Below are 23,562 nucleotides of genomic sequence, written 5' to 3'. Positions count from 1 at the left end.
TGACCTGACCTGATCATAATTATATTAGAGAGTGACGACAGGTCCAGAGGGATTGGGGATTAAAAATCTGACCTTCGTACCCATCTGGCTGCCTGATCGAAGCCTTTGTTTTTTGATGATGTCATAATTGTGACGTGGAACGATTTATCCGGTCAGTCTCAAAATTTGAGGATCATCTCGGGCTAAATTCGATGGTGGGAAGAAATTGACGATGTCATTGGTCATGTGGTTTGATAGCTATGGTTTTATTTTATTTTGAAGAATAAACATTTAAAAACTTCTGCTTCATAACGGCTTGACAGATCAAGAGGAAACTTTACCCACCTGTTCCCCAAGCCTTGAGCATACCAGGGTTTCAAAAATGATTTATGTTAGATCGTCTGTCACCATATTGGATGGAACCGTCCAGGCATCCATTGGGACCACACTCTGTGCAGAGTATTGGTGCTGCCGAAGCAGTCTCCTTGGCCATTGGACACAACCCTGGATGGGTCGCCACTCTTTCACAGTATACAACCACGCTGGCACTCATTTTTGCCAACTTCAGAAGGATGACAGACAGAGTCAACCCTGCCTGGTTATGTGCACATTCAACAGCCGAGTGGGATTTGAACTCAGGATCCTCGGACCCCGAGCCCACCCTCCACACCATGAAGCCAACACCAGGCAAGATGGAACAAAAACCTTTCAAAAAATATCTGTTGAATCACTTCATCAATCAACGTGAAACTTCACAATTATGATCCAGTAGTCATGGGGAATACAAGTTTTAAATTTCAGCCTGTCTGGCAGCCAGAATTATTTAGTATTTTGAATCTGGGTGCAGGGATGTGTGTGTGTGTGTGTGTGTGTGTGTGTGTGTGTGTGTGTGTGTGTGTGTGTGTGTGTGTGTGTGTGTGTGTGTGTGTGTGTGTGTGTGTGTGTGTGTGTGTGTGTGTGTGTGTGTGTGTGTGATGGAATCAAGAATTATCAACTAACCCCGAGCTTATTATCTGAGCAAAGACCTTGCCCAGCAGTTGGAGCAGCGTCATCCCTCGGAAGTTGTTGCAGTCTTGGCGATCACCCTTCCCTTTCCAGAGATGGACAACAAGGCCCCTCTTCCAGTCAGTTGGGGTGATGCTTGTGTTCCAGGCAGAACACAGAACTGAATGCAATGACATGAGTGCAGCATTTCCACAAGCCTTGAGAAGTTCAGCATGGATGCCACAGATCCATGGAGCTTTACCCCATTTCAACCGGTTCACCGCAGCCTGTGTTTCCACAATGGAAGGTCGATCACAGTTGATTGGAGGGTCAGCAATCGGGATAGTAACATCCCTGACATCCAACTCGACAGCTGGTGGATCAGCCTGATTCAGCCAAAGTAACCACCCACCCCAGCGGGTCTTCACTTCGGACTCCTCTGTCAAGGGCCGACCACCCTCCGCTCGAACTGCAGGACACCAAGGGATGGACTTGGAGGAAAACAATGCACACCATCTTCTGGAAGAAAGACGAGAATCACATGACCACAGGTGATGCTCCACCCCCTCACAGATTCCTCGGACATAGGCCTTCTTGTCCTCCCTCAGTGCAAGTGCAGTTTTAAGCCTCAACACCCTGAACAGCTCAGCTCTGCCATTAAGCCTGGCCCTGCGACTCTGGATAATGGTATCCAGTGTCCCTTGAGAGACAAAATTATTCTTTGCCCGACAGACCAAGAGTCGGTGTAACCACCCGCCATGATCTTGCCACAATCCGGTCCCTAAACCTCAGAGGGTGCTGCAATACTTTGAATGCTGTCTTTCCACACAGGTTGCTACTGACAAACCAGAAATCTGCCGAACAGAAACTTTACTTCCTCAAGACGTTTCTGACTCTTAAATATCTCTCCGTGGTTACTTCCTCCTCCCGTATGACAGACCTGAGCCTCGTCCTGGTGGAAGAGTTGCTCTCTTCATCAGACTCCATTCCTCACGCTCCATGTACTGTCAGTAGGGTGAATATCCTGATTCTGGCTCACTTTCCCCCATGTTTAGTGAATGGGGATTCTCAGCGATTCATATTTTTTTCCCAAAAAAAAAAAACCTCCTTTTTATCCCAACCTGTTGACTTCTCTGCTGTTGAAATATCTAAAACATGTAAGTGAATGGAGATTTTAATAGCCTCCCCTTTTAGCCTCGGAGCACTTTTTTTTCAAATAACCAATGCATATTGTTTTGCTCACTCATTGAAACTGAAGACTTGTTCATTCTCAAATTCCTTCAATAGTTTAATTTTCTTTGCACAATAATCCCCATCTAAAATATTTAAAAATAAAAGATTTGAATCTTTATATTTTTCAAGATACCCCTTTTGTGTCATTATGAAATGACATACTTCTCTCATTGATCTCATTTGACCTCCCCCTGAGTTGCATATCATTTTGAGATTGTGGTAAATTCTAATTTTTCCATTGTTCAATTGATAACCAAAGTTTTCAGTCCATTCAAGGATATTTTTTTTCCTTTACATCCTCGAAATTACTTGTTTTTAAATTTATTCGCTTATTTGTTTTATTTACCTTTGTTTTAGTTATTTTTTCAATGACATTTGATATTTTTCACATTCATTATGTTTTCCATTTATATACCAAGACTGAGATTTTCTCCACTCTTTAGTTTGATTAATACTTGGTTCGACCATTTATATTGTTACGGATCTGCGCCCGCCGGCGTGCGAACGACCGTCCCTTGCCGAATCGCGGCCGTACGCCCACTGGACCAACAGTTCAGTCGCGACTTTCCGGATCAACGCCGGAAACCAGTCACGGGTGTGTGTTTCATCACACCACGGCCAAGTCAACACTCTACCCGCGCGCGACAGGGACAATCGCCGAATTGTCGATATACCTAATTATTCGCACGGGCAGACTACCGACAGACTACCAAGAGACCGTACCTCAACGAGGCCTGCTTGGACACGAGCCGCTGAAGCAGCTCGCTCCGTGTTGGGATAACTGAGCCGGGTCTTACTGCCAGGCCTTGGACCCGATTCGATTATCGGTCACTTCAACGACCAACTGTATTCCGATTGCAATATGGCAGTTCAATTGGGGAAAGAGGACACAACAAACAGGTTAACATTTGAACAAGCACATTTATTATTACACCAACATGCACGTGTACGATCAAGTAATGAATGGGTGAAACACGCATGCAGTTATTGCCATGAATGCAGGACGGGACAAGACGCGAGCAAGGAAAAGAGCTACCACCGTCTATTTATTATGTGTAGTCATCGACAGCTTCTACTTACGGACACGGCGCCACAACTTTCACACAAAGAAAAGCAAGGGAAAACCCCCTTAAAGACAAGGGGGTAGACGGGACCTCTTAGGGTCTTTATGACACGGAACCGTGTAGACCGAAAGGGCTCCGATAGGCCGTGCAGGATACCTTCACCCTCGTGGTGACTTGCTAGGGTGAACCTCGACGTCCCCTCTCCAGCGACCCACGGTTGGGCACGGTCCGTCAGGCCGCGCGCCTTGGCTCCGCAATCTCTCCGGCTCCTTCCCGACTGCAGAGACTCCAGTCTCTTGGCTCTAGCGCGGCTCCACACGACTGCCCCCAACTCCGACACGACACTCTTCCTTCACCTACACCACACCCTTCTCCCCGACTCACTCCAGCTTGGCGCTGCGCTCGCCCTTTTATCCCCCCTGGCGCCTTGCCCCTCCTTTCTTCCAGCACGCGCGGGAAATTTCCAGAAGGAGGGCGTTTTTTGCCAGAATCGGGGTCTTTCTTTCCCTTCCGTTCGTTGCATCTCGCTCCACTCGCATGGTTATTCTCCTGCTACGTTGGCCGGCGCAGATGTTATTCGTTGGAGGGTGGGGCCGTCGTCCGTTCTCCCCCGATGAATGCCAGGCTTCTCGCAACCTTGTGCTGAGGTGGAAACGCGGTTGTGTGGTTGTGAAGGTTGTGGTTAACGTGGAGTGGTTGTTGTAATGGTGGCGTGGCGGTCGGCATTGTGGAGAAGGTGGTTAGGTGATGCTGGTGGTTGTGGAGAAGGTGATTAGGTGATGTTGGTGGCTGTGGGGAAGGTGGTGAGGATGGCGTGGTTTGTTGAGATGCGGGTGTAGTTGGGGTGGTTGAAAGGCGGTTGGTCCAAAATAACGACAGCAAAAGAAAAACGGCTACCTCAAAGATCACAGCCCGGGTAACACGAATAAAATCCCTTTAAACATCGGTGGGGAAATCTATCTGAACACTGACTTATTGATATAACTGATCTAAGGACCTATATGGTGCTCTGCAAATTTCCACAGCCGGAACAATATATTGTGAAAAAGGCGGTGGTAGCCCTTAAAAACCTGAACCCATATTTTATTTCGTTAAAACTTGTATCCACATGGAACACAATCTATTCTATATACTCTATGATTAAATATTCACTCTATCATACAATATCCACATGGAACACAATCTATTCCATTATCTAAAATAAATCTATCATCAAAAGCTCCTAATGCCTTTTTATTTACTTCTTCACGATATACCTTCTTATTGCATTCATTTTCCTCTACTTTCTTATTCATCAAACAATTATAATAATTTCTAAAAGTTATTGATTTCTACATTACATATTTCTTTATTCCCTTTAACCATTTATCAATCTGATCACCATACTTAAAAACATATGCCTTTGCTCTCAATCCAATAAACTCACTCATTACTTTTCCACCCAACTCATCCTTAAACTTACCAATAACGTTTTCATTCTTTTTTGAAAATAACTCACTCTTCTTACTAAAATTACTTGTATCATATACTTCAATATTATTCTTCACATGTTTATAAACATCATCAGTTTTTATATCAAGGATAAAACTATCAGTGTCCATATACAACAATGAAACATTTTCACCATACTCTTTCTTTAAATCATTATACAAATAATCATACATCAATATCTTTGATAAATCAAGAACTGCTGTTCCAATATAAATTGGTTTATCCATTACAATACTTTCCTTTTCCATATGAACAGCAGAAAAGTTCTCTGGAAAAACCTCTTCTCTCTCAAAACTTGGTTTATTTATCAATCTCGAAGCTTCTTTCCAAGATCTTGCAAATCTAATGTTTTGCTTGTTTCTAACATTTTCCATAGTCTTTCCAAATACAGCATTATTCATTAATTTATAAAAGTCCCCTTCAAATTTTACTTTTGTATTTGCTCTCATATCTGTATTGAATTGAATATACTTTTTCACCCAAGGACTTTGTTTAAATTTTAAAACTCTATGAATTTTAGCTACTCTCAAAAACTGTTTCAAACTTCTCTGATGCAAAACATATCCCTCTTTATCATAGAATGTTGTTAATAACTTTTCTGTTGATTTGCCTTTAATATTAAAACTTTTATGATAATCACTGAACCATTCTTTCTTTGGGGTTTCTTTCTCACATGCAAAAGGAAGGTCTTTCTGCTTATTATGAAGATCACTCGGGTACCTCAAATCAACTTCAAAATAATAACCTTCTTCTTCCTCATTCAATTCCTCTTGAGAAGAAATAACAATATTCATCAAAGCCTTTTGATATCAAAATACATCAAATAATTGGTTCACGAAAAAAGTGAAAAAATATTTTCACGAAAAAAATAAGTGACCACTATATTCGTTATTGTTGTGTCTGTCTGTCTGTCTGTCCCGAGCATAGCTCCATGGGTTTTGATCCGATCCTGATAAAATTTTGGTGGGAGGTTTATATCATGATCTGGTTGTGTTTTTTCTGAAAATGGTCGTGGTGCGCTCATGATGGGCGGAGCCACGCCCAAAAAAACGCGTTTTTAGGGGGTAGCCGATTTCAATTTGCATCTTCTCCCAGGGGGTTTGTCGAATCTGACAGGGGTTTCGGTATTTGGTTAGCTCAATGGCACCTGCATAGCCCCACAGAGCTCGATTTTTCATTTTCCTCCCAAGGTCAAGAAGGTCAAGGTCACAAGGTCACGAACTTAGAAAATTTCGAATTTTGACAGAAAAATCATTCGACCGCCTAAACTTTGAGAGCTTGGATGACTATTTTTTATGCATAATCTTGAGGTCATTCCCCACCTAAAGTCTTGAAACCATTTTGCTCTATCTCTCACACCTTGCCCTTGGCGCCCCCTTCAAGTTTGTTTTTACGCTGATTTCATCAAAGTATGGATAATCCAAGTTGTGCGAAATGCCATATAGCCTATATGACGTTATATTGTTCCTGGAATTTTCCAGAGGAAGTTTTGCACCAAAGGTCATAATCCTTGACCTTTGACCTTTAAAGTTCACAAAGGTCAAATTTTCAAAGTTGTGGGAATCAAACCGGGTTTTCGACCTTCTTCGACGAACTAACTCCAATAAGCAATAGCACCTATCCTGTTACCTTATTTTAATGTCCACAACATTGCTTTGTGACCTTTAAAGGTTATGCAAAGGTCAAATTTTGAAAGTTGTTGAACGAAACCGGGTTTTCGACATTTTGCAGCTAATAACCTGTCACTCGTACCACATCATGTTGATCATTTTTATAACTTGGTCAAACATCACATTTTCTCATCCTTGACTTCTGAAACAATCGACATCGTCGTCTTCAGACTTGTTACTATCTTTTTCACTATCATAATTTGGAAGATATTTATTATTTGCTTTCGCATATCTTTTTGAACATACTTGTGATATTCCACCTGTCTGAGACTTCTCAATCATCAAAAGCACATCTACATCACTGATTAAATCTATATCTTGTTTTGTCATTTTCAACATTGCACTCCAAGCTAAACCAAGAGCTGTGAAATAGTGGGCAGGATCTAATCCATAATTTTTATTATGACAGAGTGATCTAAAAGCTTCAAACACATCAGCAAACAATAAAACATCTGTTTTTGATACAAATCATGATATTCTCCAAGGTTCGTTATCTTAAATATTTTCCAAATTTCTTGTGCGTGTTTATATTCCTTATCACTTATCTCTTCTTCATAAAGGTTATTATAGAAACTTTCTTTTGAAGGAAGTTGTGTTTCTTTAAATATCATAAATGAATCCATATAATCATAAGGATAAATTCCCTTACTTGTAAGAATTTTCTCTTCACTTTGAATTTCATTCCTTGTTTGAATTTCCTCTTTAATCAGAATTTCATCTCAGAATTTCCTCTTTAGTTAGAATTTCATTCATTGTTCGAATTTTCTTTATAATTAGAATTTCTTCATTCATTAGAATTTCCTCTTTACTTTGAATTCTCTCTTTAATCTGAATTTCCTCTTTTGGAAAGAATGAATTAAGATTTGGAAAAGACCCCGTGGAGCTGAGATTTGATGCGAGGGAGGCAAGTGGTCTTCCCATAAACTTGTAAGAATCTAGAAACCTAATACGAGTTCAAGGTTTTGTGAATATCATTTTTATAAATGAAATATACTTTTGACTTGTGTTTGTTATGGCAGAAATATTCCCTGATGTTTTTGAAAGTTCATTTATAAATAGATGTGTATCATAGTTGGTGCTGTTGTGAAGAAAGACTGGAATAAAAGAAGGAAATTTATCATTAAGATTACAACAGGAATGAGCGGGACCTCTTTCTTTACCAGTAAGATGACAATGATCCCGAACTTTAAACTTCTTAATTTCCTCATCACAAATATGACATTTATTGTTCTTTCTAAATTCAAATTTTTCTTCTTTGGTTAATTTCATCGGTTCATTTGTTTCTTTCATTAATTTAGTTAGTCTAATACAATCCTTTTCTAATCGTTTTACAAACTCTTGTGAAGGTTTTTTTCCACTTTGGTGGGGCAACTTAGCTAATTATAGCATAACAATTGTGCATTTTGTGAGGAAAGCACCAAATTTGGCACACGAGTGGCCTATCATATTATGAACAGATTTGGATATTGGGCCATCTCAAAATTTTTGAAGGCAGTGGAAAATGGCTGCCACAGCCATCAGCGGAGACAGGGGGTGAAGTGGACGACACTATTGACAAACACACACACATGGAGTTCGTGAGGGGCAATGGGGTTGAGCTTGAGGAATGTGTTGGGACCCGATGCAAGCAGCAGGATAGCTTCCTTCAGGAACAAAGGGAGGAAATATGCTCCCTTGAAGCAGATCGCGACGAGGTGAGTCCGGTTGTGCTGACCGAGGCAGAGCGGATGAGTGCTGTTTACGGGTACACGCGGAGCTTGGGGGGTATGGAGACCCTGGGACCCCTTGTGGTGGCGCGAATCCCCAGTGTGATTGTCTCGGTGTGTGTGGTTAAAGGTGTGAGTGCAGCGAGGGTATTGAAACGTACGCATAGCATGAGTGAAATGGCGTGCTTGAGTGAAAACGTGTTTAAGGGAGAAGCGCCATGTGTGAAAGAAACCGCGTGTGTGAGGTCGCGGTATGAAAGAGAAATGGCGGTTGGTATGCGAGAGGGCACAACTCACGGACTTCTTATAATAACCTGGACCAGCAACGGCCTCTGTCGACTGAAGTCAGAGGTTGACTGAAGTCACCATGTTGCGTTGCCAATCCGAATTCACAGATTGAATATATTAATCTGTGCCAAATTTCTCGCTGGAAACAACATTTTTGTACAGCTTAATAAGAAGAACAGGATTTTCATTTCACTAACAACAGTCTCCGCCGCCCATTATCACTACCAAGCTAATACAAGCTCTGCAGCAAGAATCAATAAGGTGAGTGAGTATGAGGTGTCATAATTCTCATGAATGATTATCATATTGTTGCGAATTCGCGCCCGCTGGCGTGCGATCGGCCACGTGACTCGAATCGCGGCACGTCGCCCACCGGACGGACAATTCTGTCGTGACCCACTCGGACCAACGCCGGGAGCTAGTCACGGGTGGGCCTTTCGGCCTCACCACGATCATGCCAATTGGCCACCCGCGTGGGATAGGGTTGCTCGCCAAACTTGACCTCCCTAAGTACCCACGCGGATGGTAAACCGGGCGATCGCACCTCGCCGCAGGTCGACTCCGGACACGGGCCGCGAAAGCGGTCCGTTCCGTAGTATCGGGATAACCGAGCGGTGTTATCGTCGGCCTCGACGGTTCCAATTACTTATCGGGCGTATTAAGCCAACTACGAACCCTTTACGTGAAGCAAGATGGAGATTCAAACGAAGGAAAGGACGCAGCGAAACGGGGAACAATCGGAAAAGCACATTTAATACGGAAGCACGGAAGGCAGGTATATTACAGTCACAGGGATACAATAAAAGCAATACACGTATTTACAATTACCGTAAAGAAACACAAGCAAGGAACGATGCAGAGCTACAACCGAATACGATTTACTACACAGAACACTTATACAATTTTACTTCACCAGACTGGCGCCACGCACACACGTTTACACAGAACCCAAAATAAATGGAAGTCGTGACTTCCCCGAGCGTGTCGAGTCCCTCTCCGACGTCCGTCGACGTGGTCCCGCCGAGCCGCGACTCCGTGCCCGAGCGTGGTAGGCGAGGCCTCTCCGGCGTGCCTAGCGCCTGCACGTGTTGGCCACTCGATGCCACGGACCGAGTGTTCGGCGCTATCCCAGCACGGATAGGGGGGGGGAACGTGGATGCCCGAAGTCGGGGAGAGGGGAATGGCGGACGCTCCTTCCCGCCAGCGGGGTCTTGCAACTGCCCCACAAAAGACCCGGCCAGCGGCCACCAGGACGAGCGAGACGGAAGACGAGAGCAACCACGAAGCAAGAATATCCACCGAGCAAGAGCATCCACAAAACTGCTTCGCCCGTCCCCGATTTTTATATCCCGGAGCTCCGCCCTGTTGCTCCGCCCCGTTCTTTTCTCCACCCCCCTTCGAGGTACTTCGAGAAATGTCTCGAAGAGGGGCGTTCCTCCTCCCTGGCCGCGTCACACCGCGCATCCACCAATCCGGCGCCAGCTGCCCTCCCCTCACACCAAGCGCGGAGAAGAATGGCGCGAAAAGCCCACCGAGCATCCTCGTTGGGTTTTATTTGAAATAAAAGATAGAGAAAGAAAAACGACTGACTCAAAGCATCGCAGCCCGAATGAATCACATTTATTCCCTCTAAACAACGGGTTTGGGGCTAACTACACATGTGCTTAAGAGATATCTCACCTACGGGACCTGAACGGTGGTTTGCGAATTTCCACAGCCGTAACAATATCATACGTCATATGATCCGATGATAATCAGTGTAATGTGTTGATGATAATCAATGTAATGTGTATAGCAAACCCCCTATGGCCTATAATATTTGTATTATAGGCCACAAGGCGGTAGCTTTCAGCTACCCCCTATAATAATAAGCCTCATGGCCTATAATTAATATATTGACCAATCATCAAAACATTGAACAGACATCAGACAAACTTAATAAATATGTTCTATAATCTACAGACTAACCTATGGCCTCCTATTAATATGTGTATATTATAGAGGGTAGCTTTCTGTCGTAGGTCGAAGCATGTTGAACCAGTACCAGTCTCATTAATGTTTTCATGATTGATCAATATTTTATAGGCCTGAGTGGGTAGCTTAAAGCTACCCCCTTTGTGAGTAGCTTAAAGCTACCCTGTATGGCCTATAATATATTGATCAATCATGAAAACATTGAACAGACATTGGACAACCTTAATAAAACTGATCTATAATCTACACACTAATGAGACTGGTTTAATATGCATTGACCGATAGAAGATGACGATCAACTATTATAATCGCAGTCGGTTGAAACATAAGATATGTCGAAACCTAGGAGAAACACTTCAATGCAAATGGTTAGTAAACTATTGATGTGCAAATAGGATCAGTTTGCTGAATTTTTTCCTGAGTTTATCTTTCAATCCAGTGTTCATGGTTCGAACAACATGGTGGAGACGAATCTTTGTATAGCACTCACAGATGTGCTGTATGAGAGAAAATGCATGATTACAGTCTGCCTCCGTCTCAAACATGTGATCACAAAGCAAGTCAAATGCACTCGATCCTACTTCTGCCAACACTGATGCAGAGATTGCAGATTTCAGGGAACTATCACGAGGAATCTTGCCATTTGTCACCGCTAGCATTCTCTTAACACATTTCTCAGTGGCTTCACATACTTGAACAACACTTGATGATGGAACGGTAAGGCCACCCCTTGTTTTAACAGTAATCAGCCTATAGGCAGGTAAATTGACATTATCATTCTGCGTGAGAGCCAGCAAGCAATCTTGACATTTGAGTGTCCGCATAACCATCCTAACCACATATCCTGCAATATAGGTTACAACTGACTCTAGGGACACAGAAAGTTTGTTAAATGGTGGAATATCGGCATAATCGTGGTGACTCGTCATTGGCTGGTGAAGCTGCAAATCGTAGCATCTGGCTATGAGCATATCCTGCGTCTTATCTGGGACAGCCCTCTTAGTGATATTTTTGAATGACACAGCTGTGAGGATGCGTGCTGCATCCTGGGCTGAACAGTTCCCTTGTTGGCTTTGATATCATGCCGCATCAGAAGACGCTTGTATGCTGCGATAAACTGTCTGGCTGTTGGATTGCTATTGCCACCACATGCTAGACGGACGGCTCCAAAGAACAACTCGATGTGGTCCTGGCTGAGCTTATATGTCAGCAAATAATTTAAAGATGAATTTTGGGGCTGGACGTATGTCAGATAGAGGTTTTTAATGCTTCCGATACAAGTCAGCATCCCAATAAATGCTGTTTTTAGTCTTGTCTTTGTCATGAGTTGACCAGAAGTATTAGTCAAGGTCGTGAGATAATTACTTGTCTTTTCCAGGAATGACAAAAAAGCTTCCTCGCGAGCAGGATGCATCAGTGCCTTGTAGTTGCGTGCCAAAGGGTTCCTGGAGTTCAACAGATCGACCAGTTGATCCAGTGTGCGGATGAAGATGCAAGTTCCCTCACTCCCTTGAAATTCAGGTCGTTTCAACTCTTCGCGGCAGAACTCAATTGCATCCGCGACACTTGAATTCAGCGTTTGAGCAGCCGTAATAACTTTCATTATATTTGTCTTCCATTCAATATGTTTCCGACTAAGTTTGTTTGCCAACCGTAGTCCTTCCTGTTTCTGCAGTTCATACAAGTTTTCTATATATTTCCAGGAGATGACCCTCTGAGAACTGTCTCTCATCGTCTTCAGTGTGCCGAGGCAATTCCTTTGCAAGCTTTAACATATGACACGCGTCAAGGAATGCCCAAACGAGCTTGTGAGGATCTGCTGGGTGAGGGAACGACGAATTCATATTATCCGGGTTGATACTTGCGCCCAACTCTTTCAACATTGTCAAATGCGCTGAAGGCCTGTCACAGGTAAGCGAGATGACATTAACTCCAATTTCGTGTAGCTTTAGTAAACACTGAGACACAAGATTGGCCTGTTCTTTACCAGTCAAACCATTGATGAAGAAGTGGGGGACTGGAACTTTCCAATGATCATTCACCACAACCAACATAATTACAAAAGCGTTTTTAGCAAGTGGCGTGGTATCGTCCAGATTACCTGCTCCAATGTCCACATATCCTCGCACCTTGTCACCAGACATCTCTACTGATTCCATCAGTGACATTTCGTCCAACATTAGGGCACATAGCGTACACCTATCCTCTTTAAATCTCGCCTCTAATGCGTCAAAATACTACCTGGTTGAATCCCGGTGATCCGTCTATGGCACTGTACCAGGTTCGGATCGTTGAAGGACGAGGTAGAGCGAGATCGAATACCTCGCGTACATAGTCGTAGGCCTTCGCAGAATAGAAATTTAGCGTGAGGGCGAATGACTTGATCACAGTGTCATATTCTTGCCTGGATTTCTTTCTGCTCGCCTGATTCTTTAATATTCGACTCATAACCACCAGTGGTACCCCAGAAAATGTCGAATTCAGTATCTCGACACAATTTTCCGAAACCATCCCTTTGTTTTTTAGTTCTTCAACGACAGAGCTTAAATTTCTCTACCTTTGTCTTCAATCTTCGCGTTTTCTGCTGTGTAACCTTCAGTTTTTTCCTCAGGTTCTCAATGGTCTCGGTTGCCGTACCCAGCTTCCGTTTCATTTTACTGGGAATCGGATCGGCGCAGTACGTGTGGTCTGCTGAAGTCGACGGCCTTGGTGGTGAATCTGGCGCAGCTGTGAATTCTGGCTCTGGGGCCAGGTGTCTGTCAACCGGTGGTTTCCGATGTATTGGTTTCTGTGTAGAAAATAACATAATTAATATCGTATCGAAATTTCGAATTAACTGGTGAACAGAAAACTGATAATTCAAGGAAATTTCAGTGGCAAATTCAATACAGTGCGAACCGCTTGATAGAATCACAATTGGAGCACTCCGATTCAAGATTCCATTTATTTTAATTGCATATACAGGATGTCCATGAAGTTTGAAAATTTGCGCTGAATTTGATTTCCACGGGAATTTATTCATTTTATAAACATTTTGAATGTGGATGAATTTATAAAATTAATGTGTAAGAATTAATTTTTTTGGGCACGAATACAAAAAACGACCTGCATCGTCTGACAGTCAGAATCGTACAGAAATTCATAGAAAAATCCTGGCAGCAAAGGAGGTCGTTTTTCCGGGTATTCGCACCCAAAATCAATTCTAAAACTTTTATAGATTCAAAACAATTTAATGTGTCAAATAAATATTTGTATCAAATGAAAATATGTAATATTTGTATCAAATAAATATGTATTTTTTAGTGGAGACCATTGTCATAAATCATGTATACTAACCTTCTGGAGATGAGGTTGAAATTTGAAGACGCTTGGTATGACGCCTTGTTTAAGCCGTTTCGTCTGGCCCGTACTGTCAAAGTCAGAGTTCAGGAAGTGTTCACTACAAAGTAATGTCACACCAGGCGTTGGTGTAAAGTGTTCCCTTCTCTGCGCCTGGCCCCATTGTCTGCACAACTTTTCATCCTTAGGGAATCTGGAGAAAAAAGATCCGAATGACGTTTTCGATTATTGGCATTTGAAGGGATGGAAGGATGGGTACTACAATTGGCATCAGTGGAGGTAGATTTCTGATATCAAGATAGATACGACCCCCTAACCCTAATTCGCGTAGGAAGCAAAATGATTTTGGGGGTAACAATCGGGTTAGGTAGACCGCGGAGCCAGGACCCTCGGAATAGGGAGGGCCTATGCCCCCAAATGGACAAATATTGTGAGCGACCCGCCCAACTATTTACGCAGCCACGGCGATCGATGGGGGGAATGAATCTCCAGAAAAAAATTGAATTCTCGACGCCTGGAAAACTCATTTCCGGCGTATTCCGGGATAATATCGTTTTTTTACATTTTCTTTCAAATTATCGACTGTACTTTGGCCATCATTTAGATTGTTATACTGGCGTTTACCGTTTAAATTGTAACTTCTTAAAATAATACTCTAAAAATAGATTGACGATTGAAAGAGAAAAAAAAGCATCAATAATCGCATTCTTACCGATGAAAGGTGCATGTGGAGCTCTTCCCAGACTTATTATTGCATCCGTACACCACGCACCGTGGCATTTTTACGTTTACCGGTTCAAAATACTGGCAAAATAGTTAAAACTCTTGATGCATCTTCAGGTTTTGTGAATTGCGCGCGCGACTTGCGAGTGGCAACGCAACATGGCCGCTGAGCCATTTCCGGTGACTTCAGTTCTCACTGCTGCGAGTAGATGGCATTGCTGGTCCAGGTTATTATAAGAACTCCGTGGAAAAACCGCGTGTCCGAGTGTCATGGCAAGGTGTGCAAGCATCATAGCACGTGGGAGTGCGCGTGTTGAATGGTGACGTAGACAGAGCCAGACAAGGGACAAAGGCCGTATAGCGGCCATAGCTGTTTTGGTGACAGTGCGGGATTTGCACAGCAGCGCGCTCGGGGTCCGTGCTGTGCTTCGCACGAGGACGCCGCGTGCGCGCCTGCGCGAGTGAAATCCGGTCCGGAAACGCCCGTGGTGAATACAAGCCGATCCCGCGGACGTACAGAAGCTCGGCTGGAATTGTGAATTTGATTCGGACGGGTTCTCCGGGCAAGTGTTTTTGTAAAGCTCCATGTGGCCAGCGCCGTGCATTCTGTTGGCAGAGCGTGCGAAGCGGCCTCTCCGATGCGTTACGCGTACCCCGGCTTGCGCGAGAGATCACACAGGTTCGGGGTGTGAATGACGTCATCGGAGATTCCGCGGCATGGGTTACGGATGGGCAGAACACATGTGCTCGCGTGGGGAACCCCTCGAAGTGCGAGGCTTGCTTTGAGATGCGCAGTGACGTCGTGGCATGAGTTTTAAGGGATGACTTGGGAGCATGAGTTAGTCAGGAGATTTAGTTAAAGGATGGCAGGATAGAGTGTTTGTGTGAGTTGTGAAATGGAAAGTGTGTGAGGAATGAGTGTGGGACAGCGGGCCCAAGTGTGTGAGTGGAGCGAATGTGGCATGCATGGTGCGAATGACTGGTTGGGGGGGAGGAGTGATTCCCACCCAAGTGACCCTGGGGTGAGTTTAATGTTCGCTCGTGGGTTATTCAAATTTACCAAAAGGAGGTCGTTTTGTTGGTGTCGAGAGAAGGCACGAAACCCGTTTGGAGGGGTGCAAGAGTTCATGGACCGGCTGGGAGCGTGGCTGCTGAAAGGTGAGTTTTTTTTAGAGGGCACCTCGGGCACCGGACTAGTCGCCAGAGTAGGCCAAGGGCCCAAGAGGGGCCGGGATAGTGTAGTGGGCACGGGGGACCGGTCGGAAACGGGACCCGTAGTGCCAGAATGCCACAGGGGCAGTGTACTGGGCACGGGCGACCCTCGGAAAGGGACCCGGGGCACCAACACGCCACGTGGGCATCAGAGGGGGGCAATGCCAGAGAGGGCAACCCCCCCACATTCATAGGGAGCAGCTCGGCTCGGAGGCAGCCTGTGAGCCCGGGAGTGCCATGGTTAGAGTTCGGCAGAGGGGGAGTTCCTGCCAGTTGAGCCACGCTGCCCAGCCAGGAAATTGTGCGAGAGCACGAATGAAAATTTGAGGGCAAGGCCCAAATTTATAATGGACACCAACACAGGCGAAGGGAATCATGGTTTTAGAACCGATCGTTTCAAAGTGTGAGGCATTTCTGGAAAGCCCCGGGGTAGTTTCAGGGTGTAATAAATGTTAGGGCAGTAAGGAGATGTACCCCTTCGCACCATTCATCCCTTCGCTCATTGTAGGCCGCTGGACTCACCTTGGTAGATCGCTGAACTCTGAGGAGGCCATTCTGAGGCTTCGTTGGGCCTCGAGATAGGACGCCAGTTTCTCCCTATTCCCCTCAAAAAGGATTTTAGGGGTTGGGAGTAGGCTAGGTTGATATGATAGGCGAGCTGGACAATGACGATAAAGGGGGTTAGGGAGACAATTATAAAAGGGAAATAAAGAATAAAGAGGGGCTAAATTTTGTTGTGTTTTGTGGCAAATTAAGGGAGTGGGTATGGACAGAGACAGGCAAAGGCGATAGAGTGGGGGGAGACAGTGGGCGTGGTCCGAGCCCACCTTCAGAGCGGCCGGCACCACCGCACTTCCTCCAGACCTGATGGAACCACACCAGAGGCCGGCCAGCTTCACCTGCCGGCCTGTTGTGCTGCAGCCACCTGTTCTGCATGGGCTTGCCTTGCCATGCCGAGTTTGCCTGCCTCTGCCATGACCCCATGCCTGCAAACCCTTGTTTGTGTTTGCCCCTGTCTCCGTCCATCACCATGTGCGCCAGGAACATCCAGTTTTGCAAGGACTAACCTGCAGGCAGCCCGTACATCCATCATGTTAGTTTGCTTTTGCGACCATCTCCATCCATTCCCCTGCACCAATGACTTTGCAATGACTTTTGCCTTTCCCCTTTCACAGATCACAAGTCTTGGGCCATGGTTAAGTAATGGATAAGTTAAATGAAAATTGTTGATAAGTTGAACCCCACCTGCATGTTTGTTTTAGTGCCAGAAATTTTAGTTAAGTTGTCCGAATGAGTGAGTTTGTTTAGTTAGTTATGCAGCGCATTAGGTTATTTATTTTTGGGACACGAAAAAGAAATGTCGCAATCAGGGATCCGAAGGCAAGACGAACGAGGGGGAAACTTACACATGCTGGTCACACGAAAATTTGATGACTTGGGACGAGTCTGTAAAAAGGGGAGGGGGTAGTGTTACGAATTTGGGAATTTGATTGCACACAACATACAGGTTCCTATAGTCAGGTCAGGTCAGGTATGGGAGCATGTGCCAGAACAGCGCGTCGCTGCGTCCACTTTCTGCCGGGACTCCAGGGGCCTCCGTCTGGCCATCCCCCCAGGCAGATGCCAGGCCCATCCCCATCTCCTTGAGATGATGGTGAACCTGCTGCAACCACGAGGCACGTGGTCGGCCCACTGGCCTCCTCCACTCAGAGACTCCCTCGCAGAGAGAATCTGGTGAGCAGGATCAGCGTCAGGAAAACGAGCCACATGTCCATACAGCCGCAACTGATGCTCACGGACGATGCAGGTAACAAATCTCATCCGAGTCTCTCTCAGCAACTGCTCGTTGGACACAAAATCCGAACAGCGATAGCCAAGGATTCTCCGAAGAGACCGGGTACCAAAGGGATTAAGTCTCCGTCTCAGATCCTTGGTCAGAGTCCAAGTCTCGCATCCATAGAGCAAGACTGGAAGTACCAAGGACCTGAAGACTCGGACTTTCGTCCTCCCGCACAGGAACCGGCAGCGCCACACCCCATGATCCAGTGAATCCATGACTCCCCAGGCCCGAACCAGACGTCTATTGACCTCTGACTCACAGCCAGCAGAGACATGAATATCACTGCCAAGGTAAGTGAATCTCTCCACGACCTCAACATCCTCACCACAAACAGACACAGACAGGACAGCAGCATCCAAGATGTCACTGAAAGCCTGGATCTTAGTTTTGACCCAATAAACCCGTAATGCAAGCGGCTCCGACTCCTCATTCAGCACCTCGAGGGCCCCCAAAAGGATATCTAAAGTCTCCGCAAAGATGACTGCATCATCTGCAAAATCAAGGTCCGAGATCTTGACATTCCCAAACGATGCACCGCAGCTTCATCTCTCCGACATCCTCCCTAAAATCCAGTCCAGACAAGTGCTGAAAAGTGTGGGGGCCAGTACACACCCCGACGAACTCCAGTATCAACTGGAAATAAGTCAGAGATGGTACCACCACACTTCACAGCACTCTCAGTACCAGAGTAGAGTTCAGACATCAGATCGATCAGTTTTAGTGGCACCCCACGAAGACCAAGAATCCTCCATAGGACATCCCGATTCACTGAATCGAACGATTTACAGAGATCAACATCGGCTGCAAGCAGCCCCTGCCAAAACTCTCATCTGCGTTCAGTGAGGACACGAAGAGCAAGGATACGGTCAATCGTTGACCTCTTTGGTGTAAAGCTGACTGCTTTGGACGCTGGTGCTCAAGCAGATGGTGGCGAACCCTATCAAGAATTATCCGAGCAAAGACCTTGCCCGGCAGTGAGAGCAGCGTCGCTCCTCGGTAGTTGTTGCAGTCTTGGCGATCACCCTTCCCTTTCCAGAGAGGAACAGCAAGGCCCCTCTTCCAATCAGTTGGGATGATGCCTGTGTTCCAGGCAGAGCACAAAACTGCATGCAACGACACGAGTGCAGCATTTCCACCAGCCTTGAGAAGTTCAGCATGGATGCCACAGATATCTGGAGCTTTGCACCGTTTCAACTGGTTCACTGCAGCCCGTGTTTCCACAAGCGAAGGTGGACCACAGTTGATTTGAGGGTCAGCAACAGGGATTGTAACACCCTTGACGTCCAACTCGACAGCTGGGGGATCAGCCTGGTACAACCGCTCAAAGTAACCGGCCCAGCGGGCCTTCACTTCAGACTCCCCTGTCAAGAGCCAACCACTCTCTGCTCTAAATGCAGTGCTCCGAGGGATGGGCTTGGATGAACGCAATGCGCGAATTCCCCTGTAAGCGGGACGAGAATCACCTGTCCACAGGTGAAGCTCTACCCCTCACAGATTCCTCGCACATAGGCCTCCTTGTCCACCCTCAGTGCACGTACAGTTTTACGCCTCAGCTCCCTGAACAGCTCAGCTCTGCCATTCAGCCTGGCCCTGCGACTCTGGTCAATGGTATCCAGTGTCCCTTGAGAGACAAAATTCTTCTTTGCCCTGCGGTGAGTTCCATGACATCCACCGGCAACATCAAGGACGGTGGTCTTGAAGGCACTCCACAACTCTTCAGGACCCCCCAAAGCACCCAGACCCCCAAGTGTCCACTCAGCCTGTTCGCAAACTCCTCAGCTACTCTCTCATCCCTGAGCTTGCCAACATCCAGCCGAGGCTGGGATAGTACCATTCTCCAGGATTTAAGGTGCAGCTTTGGTGTTGTTACAACAAGCCTGTGGTCAGTATTGAGGAACTGAGCACTCCGGTAGACCCTGCAGTTCTGGATCATCCTCCAACGACCGTCACTGAGGACATGGTCAATCTCCTTTGCCACACCGCCAGCGTTGGAATACCAAGTCCAGCGATGAGCTTGTGGGTGCTGAAACCATGAACCAGCCACCCTAAGTCCATGACTTCTTGCAAAGTCAAGGAACTTAGTGCTATTCTGCTTCATAGTTCCTGACCCATGGGGACCAACACACACCTCATAACCATCCCTATCAGTTCCAGTCGATGCATTGAAATCCCCCCCCCCCCCAAGACGAGAAGTGCATCTCGTCTGGAGCAATGATCAACTACAGACTCAAGCGTGGGGTAGAATGCATCCTTCATGGTGAGATCACTCGCCTCAGTCGGAGCATAAACAGAGACCAGGGAAATGACAACCAAGGAGTGAGGAATCCTTAATCTCATTATATGCTCGTTGCCGGTGTTACCTCAATTATCATTGGGGTCAGCTCATTGGACACAGCTACAGCAACTTCTTGGGTATGGTAACCATCAGAGCGACCAGACCAATAGTAGGTGTAACCACCCACCATTATCTCGCCGCAATCCGGTCTCCGAACCTCAGAGAGTGCTGCAATCCCAATGTCCAAACGCTTGAGCTCAGATGTTAACAGAGACAGGTGATCATCCTCTCTTTGGGATAGGACATTCCAGGCACCCACCCGAAGGGACCGCCTCAGGTTAACCCAAGGAGACTGCCGTCTGGTGGACGACACCTCAGCACCACTCTGACACACTCTCCCACAATCTGACCCAAGGATGTTACCCCATGGTTTCCCTCCTATCATCAAAGATTGGGGGTCCCGAAGGCTTTGCCCCAATCCCGTCATCCGGTGAGCTGCCCTACGAAGGGAAGCTGCACAGGAGGTACTCCCACGGAGTGGGTTTTCAGATTTTTTTGTGTTTTTCGGAATGAAGGGTTTTACGGTAGCCGGAGTGCAAATCCTGCCACCAACCTCCGAATAAAAAAAGTAACCCAACTCCAGGAGGACGTCTACAGACACAGTTGGGCACTAGATATTGATGGCCGTTGGCTCACAAGGAGCTCCTCCGCTCTTTGATATATAGTCCTATATTCCTATAGTCAGTTATGTCGATAAGTGCTTGTTCCCAAGATAGCTCACCTTTCATTGTTTAAATGTTTAGAAATCGATTAGTTGCACTGTTATTCAAATCAATAGTTAGGGAGCAATCACAAAACAATCGAGACGCCCTCCCCCCTCTTCTGCGAAGAGGAAGAAGAGCCCTCCCATCCCGAATCACGGGACGTAAACAACCCCCCTCCCACCCGCGGTTGTGCGAGCACGGGGGGATGAGTCATGCCGGGAGCAGGGGAGGGGGCGGAGAAGGATAAAGAGGAGATCCTTTGCTTTGTTCGTGTGGTTCGGTAGGCCTTCGGGTTCTGCTTGGCTTGGGTGAGGGAGGAGGCTTTTGAAGGCTTTCTACTTTGGTGGTTCAGCAGGCCTTCGGGTCCTGCTTGGCTTGCGTTAGGGAGGAGGCTTTGTGGAGGCTTTTCAGTAAGCTTTTTGCTTTGGCTTGGTTGTTGTTCAGCAGGCCTTCGGGTCCTGCTTGGCTTGGGTTAGGGAGGAGGCTTTTTGCTTTGGTTGGTTCAGTGAGCTTCAGCTTCTGCTTTGGCTTTCAGTAGGGCCTTCGGGTTCTGCTTGGTGAGGGGGAGGCTTTTTGGAGAGCTGCTTTGTTTGGAAAAGAGAGGTGGTTCGCGTGTTGGGCTCTGCTTTTGTTCATCGGGAGAGAGTTGAGCTGGTTGCTTGGCTCGAGCTGCTGGTGGTGGCTTCTTCTTCTTGGTTCATGGAGCTCTTTGCTCTCCGTTTTGTTCCTGGCTTGGTGCGACTCATCGGCCTCATCTTGGAGGTGGTTCCTCGGGGAAGCGGTGCATCGACAGGAAGGATCAGCGCCTCGTCTCACCAGCACGTGTTCAGAAGCGCGGGAGGTTTAGCTGGAGCTCGGGAAGGATCGCGGCTCACGGTGATTGGATCCAGTTCGCTCTCGCTGGAGCCCGAGTCTGAGCAACTTGAAGACCACACAAGGTGGAGAGGTTCGAGATAGGTTCTGGATTTCAGCTCACTTGTCCTCCGAGCTGGAGCCTGTTATTAAAGGCCTCAGCCACCATTTCTTGGGTGTGGGTGTGCGAACGTGTGTTCATGGGTCCGTCTCATAAGTAGGAAATTGTTAAGTGCTTTGTGTGCTGTAAATGTTTGCATTGCGTTTCGTATAGTTGGTATAGTTCTGCTCTTTCGTGCTTCCCCTAGTTCCCCATTTGTATTAATAAATGTTTTCAGCTCATCGTGTCGATTCTTTCATTGACTGAGCATTTCGTGTGTTGGGAGTTTGAAAGCCGTTGGTTTGCCGTAAAAGGGGGACATTTGGACCGATGGTTCTCGGCGATTAAGCAGCTCAGAATTGCGCGCGGGACAGGCTCGCTTAAGCGGCCTGTTCCGTACGAGTTCTGTCGAGGGTGGAATACCCCGAGAGTTGGATCACATGGGTATTAAGGTAAATTGAAGATTGGCAATCGACCCTACCCCACGTGGTCTGCCCATTGGCGTACTTTGGTTCTTGTACAAGGAACGTCGACTCCGACTTATCCGGCAGCGATCTATATTCCGGGCGATCGGTCGGGCCGACTCGACTTGAGGCTCCGTCAGAGTGGTCGGCGAGTGGCCAACGCCCGGCACCGTTACAATATATACATGTAGACATACATACATATGTACCGGGCGTAGTGGTGTGCGCCTGTAATCCGGCAACTCGGAGGCTTGGGTTGGAGGATCGATTGAGGACAGGACTCTGTGCTGGGCCATGCTATGAGAGGGTGTAAGGCAGCCTGGAATCATGGCGAAACCCAATCCTTATCCCTGTGTCGTAAGAGGCGACCAGGGTTGCGTCAGGAAGGGCATCCGGCGTAAAACCCATGCCAAATCAGTGTGCGGATCATGACGGATGATGCGCTGTAGCGACCCAAAATGTGAGCAGCCGAAAGAAGAAGAAGCAGAAGACACGTATATATATATATATATATATATATATATATATATATATATATATATATATATATATATATATATATATATATATATATATATATCTTCTTCTTCTTCATTCGGCTGCTCCCATTAGGGGTCGCCACAGCGGATCATCCATTATGATCCGCATAGTGATTTGGCACATGTTTTACGCCGGATGCCCTTCCTGACGCAACCCTGGTCGCTTCTTACGACACAGGGATATGGTACACCTCTTTTAACCGGGGTATACACCGGCCCAGTACACTGGTACTCATTTCGCCGACCTCGGAAGGATGACAGGCTGAGTCAACCCCCTGGTGTATTAATTCAGTGGCTCAACGGGGATTGAACGCAGGACCGCTTGGACCCCAAGCCGCTGCCCTAACCACTGCCCCAACACCAGGCTATATATATATATATATATATATATATATATATATATATATATATATATATATATATATATATATATATATATATATATTGTTGTGGTTACCAGATTCGCAAACCACCATTCAGGTCCCTTAGGTGAGGTATCTCGGTAAGTGCATGTGTAGTTAGGCCCAAACCCGTTGTCTAGTGGGAATACATGTCATTTATGCGAGCTGCGACTCTTCAGGATAGCCGTTTTTCTTTTACTATCTTTATTTTGGACCAACCGCCATGATCACAACCACAACATCAACCACCAACCACAACGCCGCTTCACCACAACCGCCATGACCTTTACCGTCACAACTCGCCACCATCGCATCACCGTCATCTCGCGCCACTCATGGGCACCGATGCTGGACTCGTGGAGGGCGCACGTTGAACAGCGTGTACAAAATCACGGATTTTCTGCTTCAAAAACGGATCAAAAACGACACACGCCCACTTTTTGCCGTCCAATCGGTGAGCGAGGGGCGATTTGGCCCCGCCTCCAGAACGATCGATATATGCAAATTTGTGGATCAAAAAGCCTTCACGCCCACTTTTTCTCGGGCCAATGGGGAGCGAGGTGAAAGGTCAAAGGGAGGGGGTCAAAGGCGAAGTTACGGGGGGATAAAAGGACGGTGTTCGAGAGTCAGAAGGAGTCAGCAAAAAGGGAACGAAGAGAAAGAA

At 46.4% G+C, this 23,562-nt stretch overlaps 1 protein-coding gene across 1 annotated transcript in view; it reads right to left on the bottom strand.

The window, feature by feature from the left end:
* The window catches only part of LOC147029218 (uncharacterized), a 96,387-nt gene that overhangs the window by 56,875 nt on the left and 15,950 nt on the right, over nt 1–23,562 (bottom strand). Inside the window, exon 2 of the mRNA XM_085876436.1 lies at nt 12,947–13,177. Within this exon, the coding sequence (XP_085732562.1) occupies nt 12,947–13,042 (96 nt within the window). The 5' untranslated portion in view covers nt 13,043–13,177. The remainder of the gene's footprint in view (nt 1–12,946; nt 13,178–23,562) is intronic.

Source organism: Eptatretus burgeri, chromosome 4 (genome assembly GCF_056783735.1).
Source record: "Eptatretus burgeri isolate ZD-2024b chromosome 4, Ebu_testis_v1, whole genome shotgun sequence".
Classification (NCBI taxonomy): Eukaryota; Metazoa; Chordata; class Myxini; order Myxiniformes; family Myxinidae; genus Eptatretus; species Eptatretus burgeri.
The sequence above is the reverse complement of the archived record's forward strand: the minus strand, read 5'-3'. Positions and strand labels throughout refer to the sequence as shown.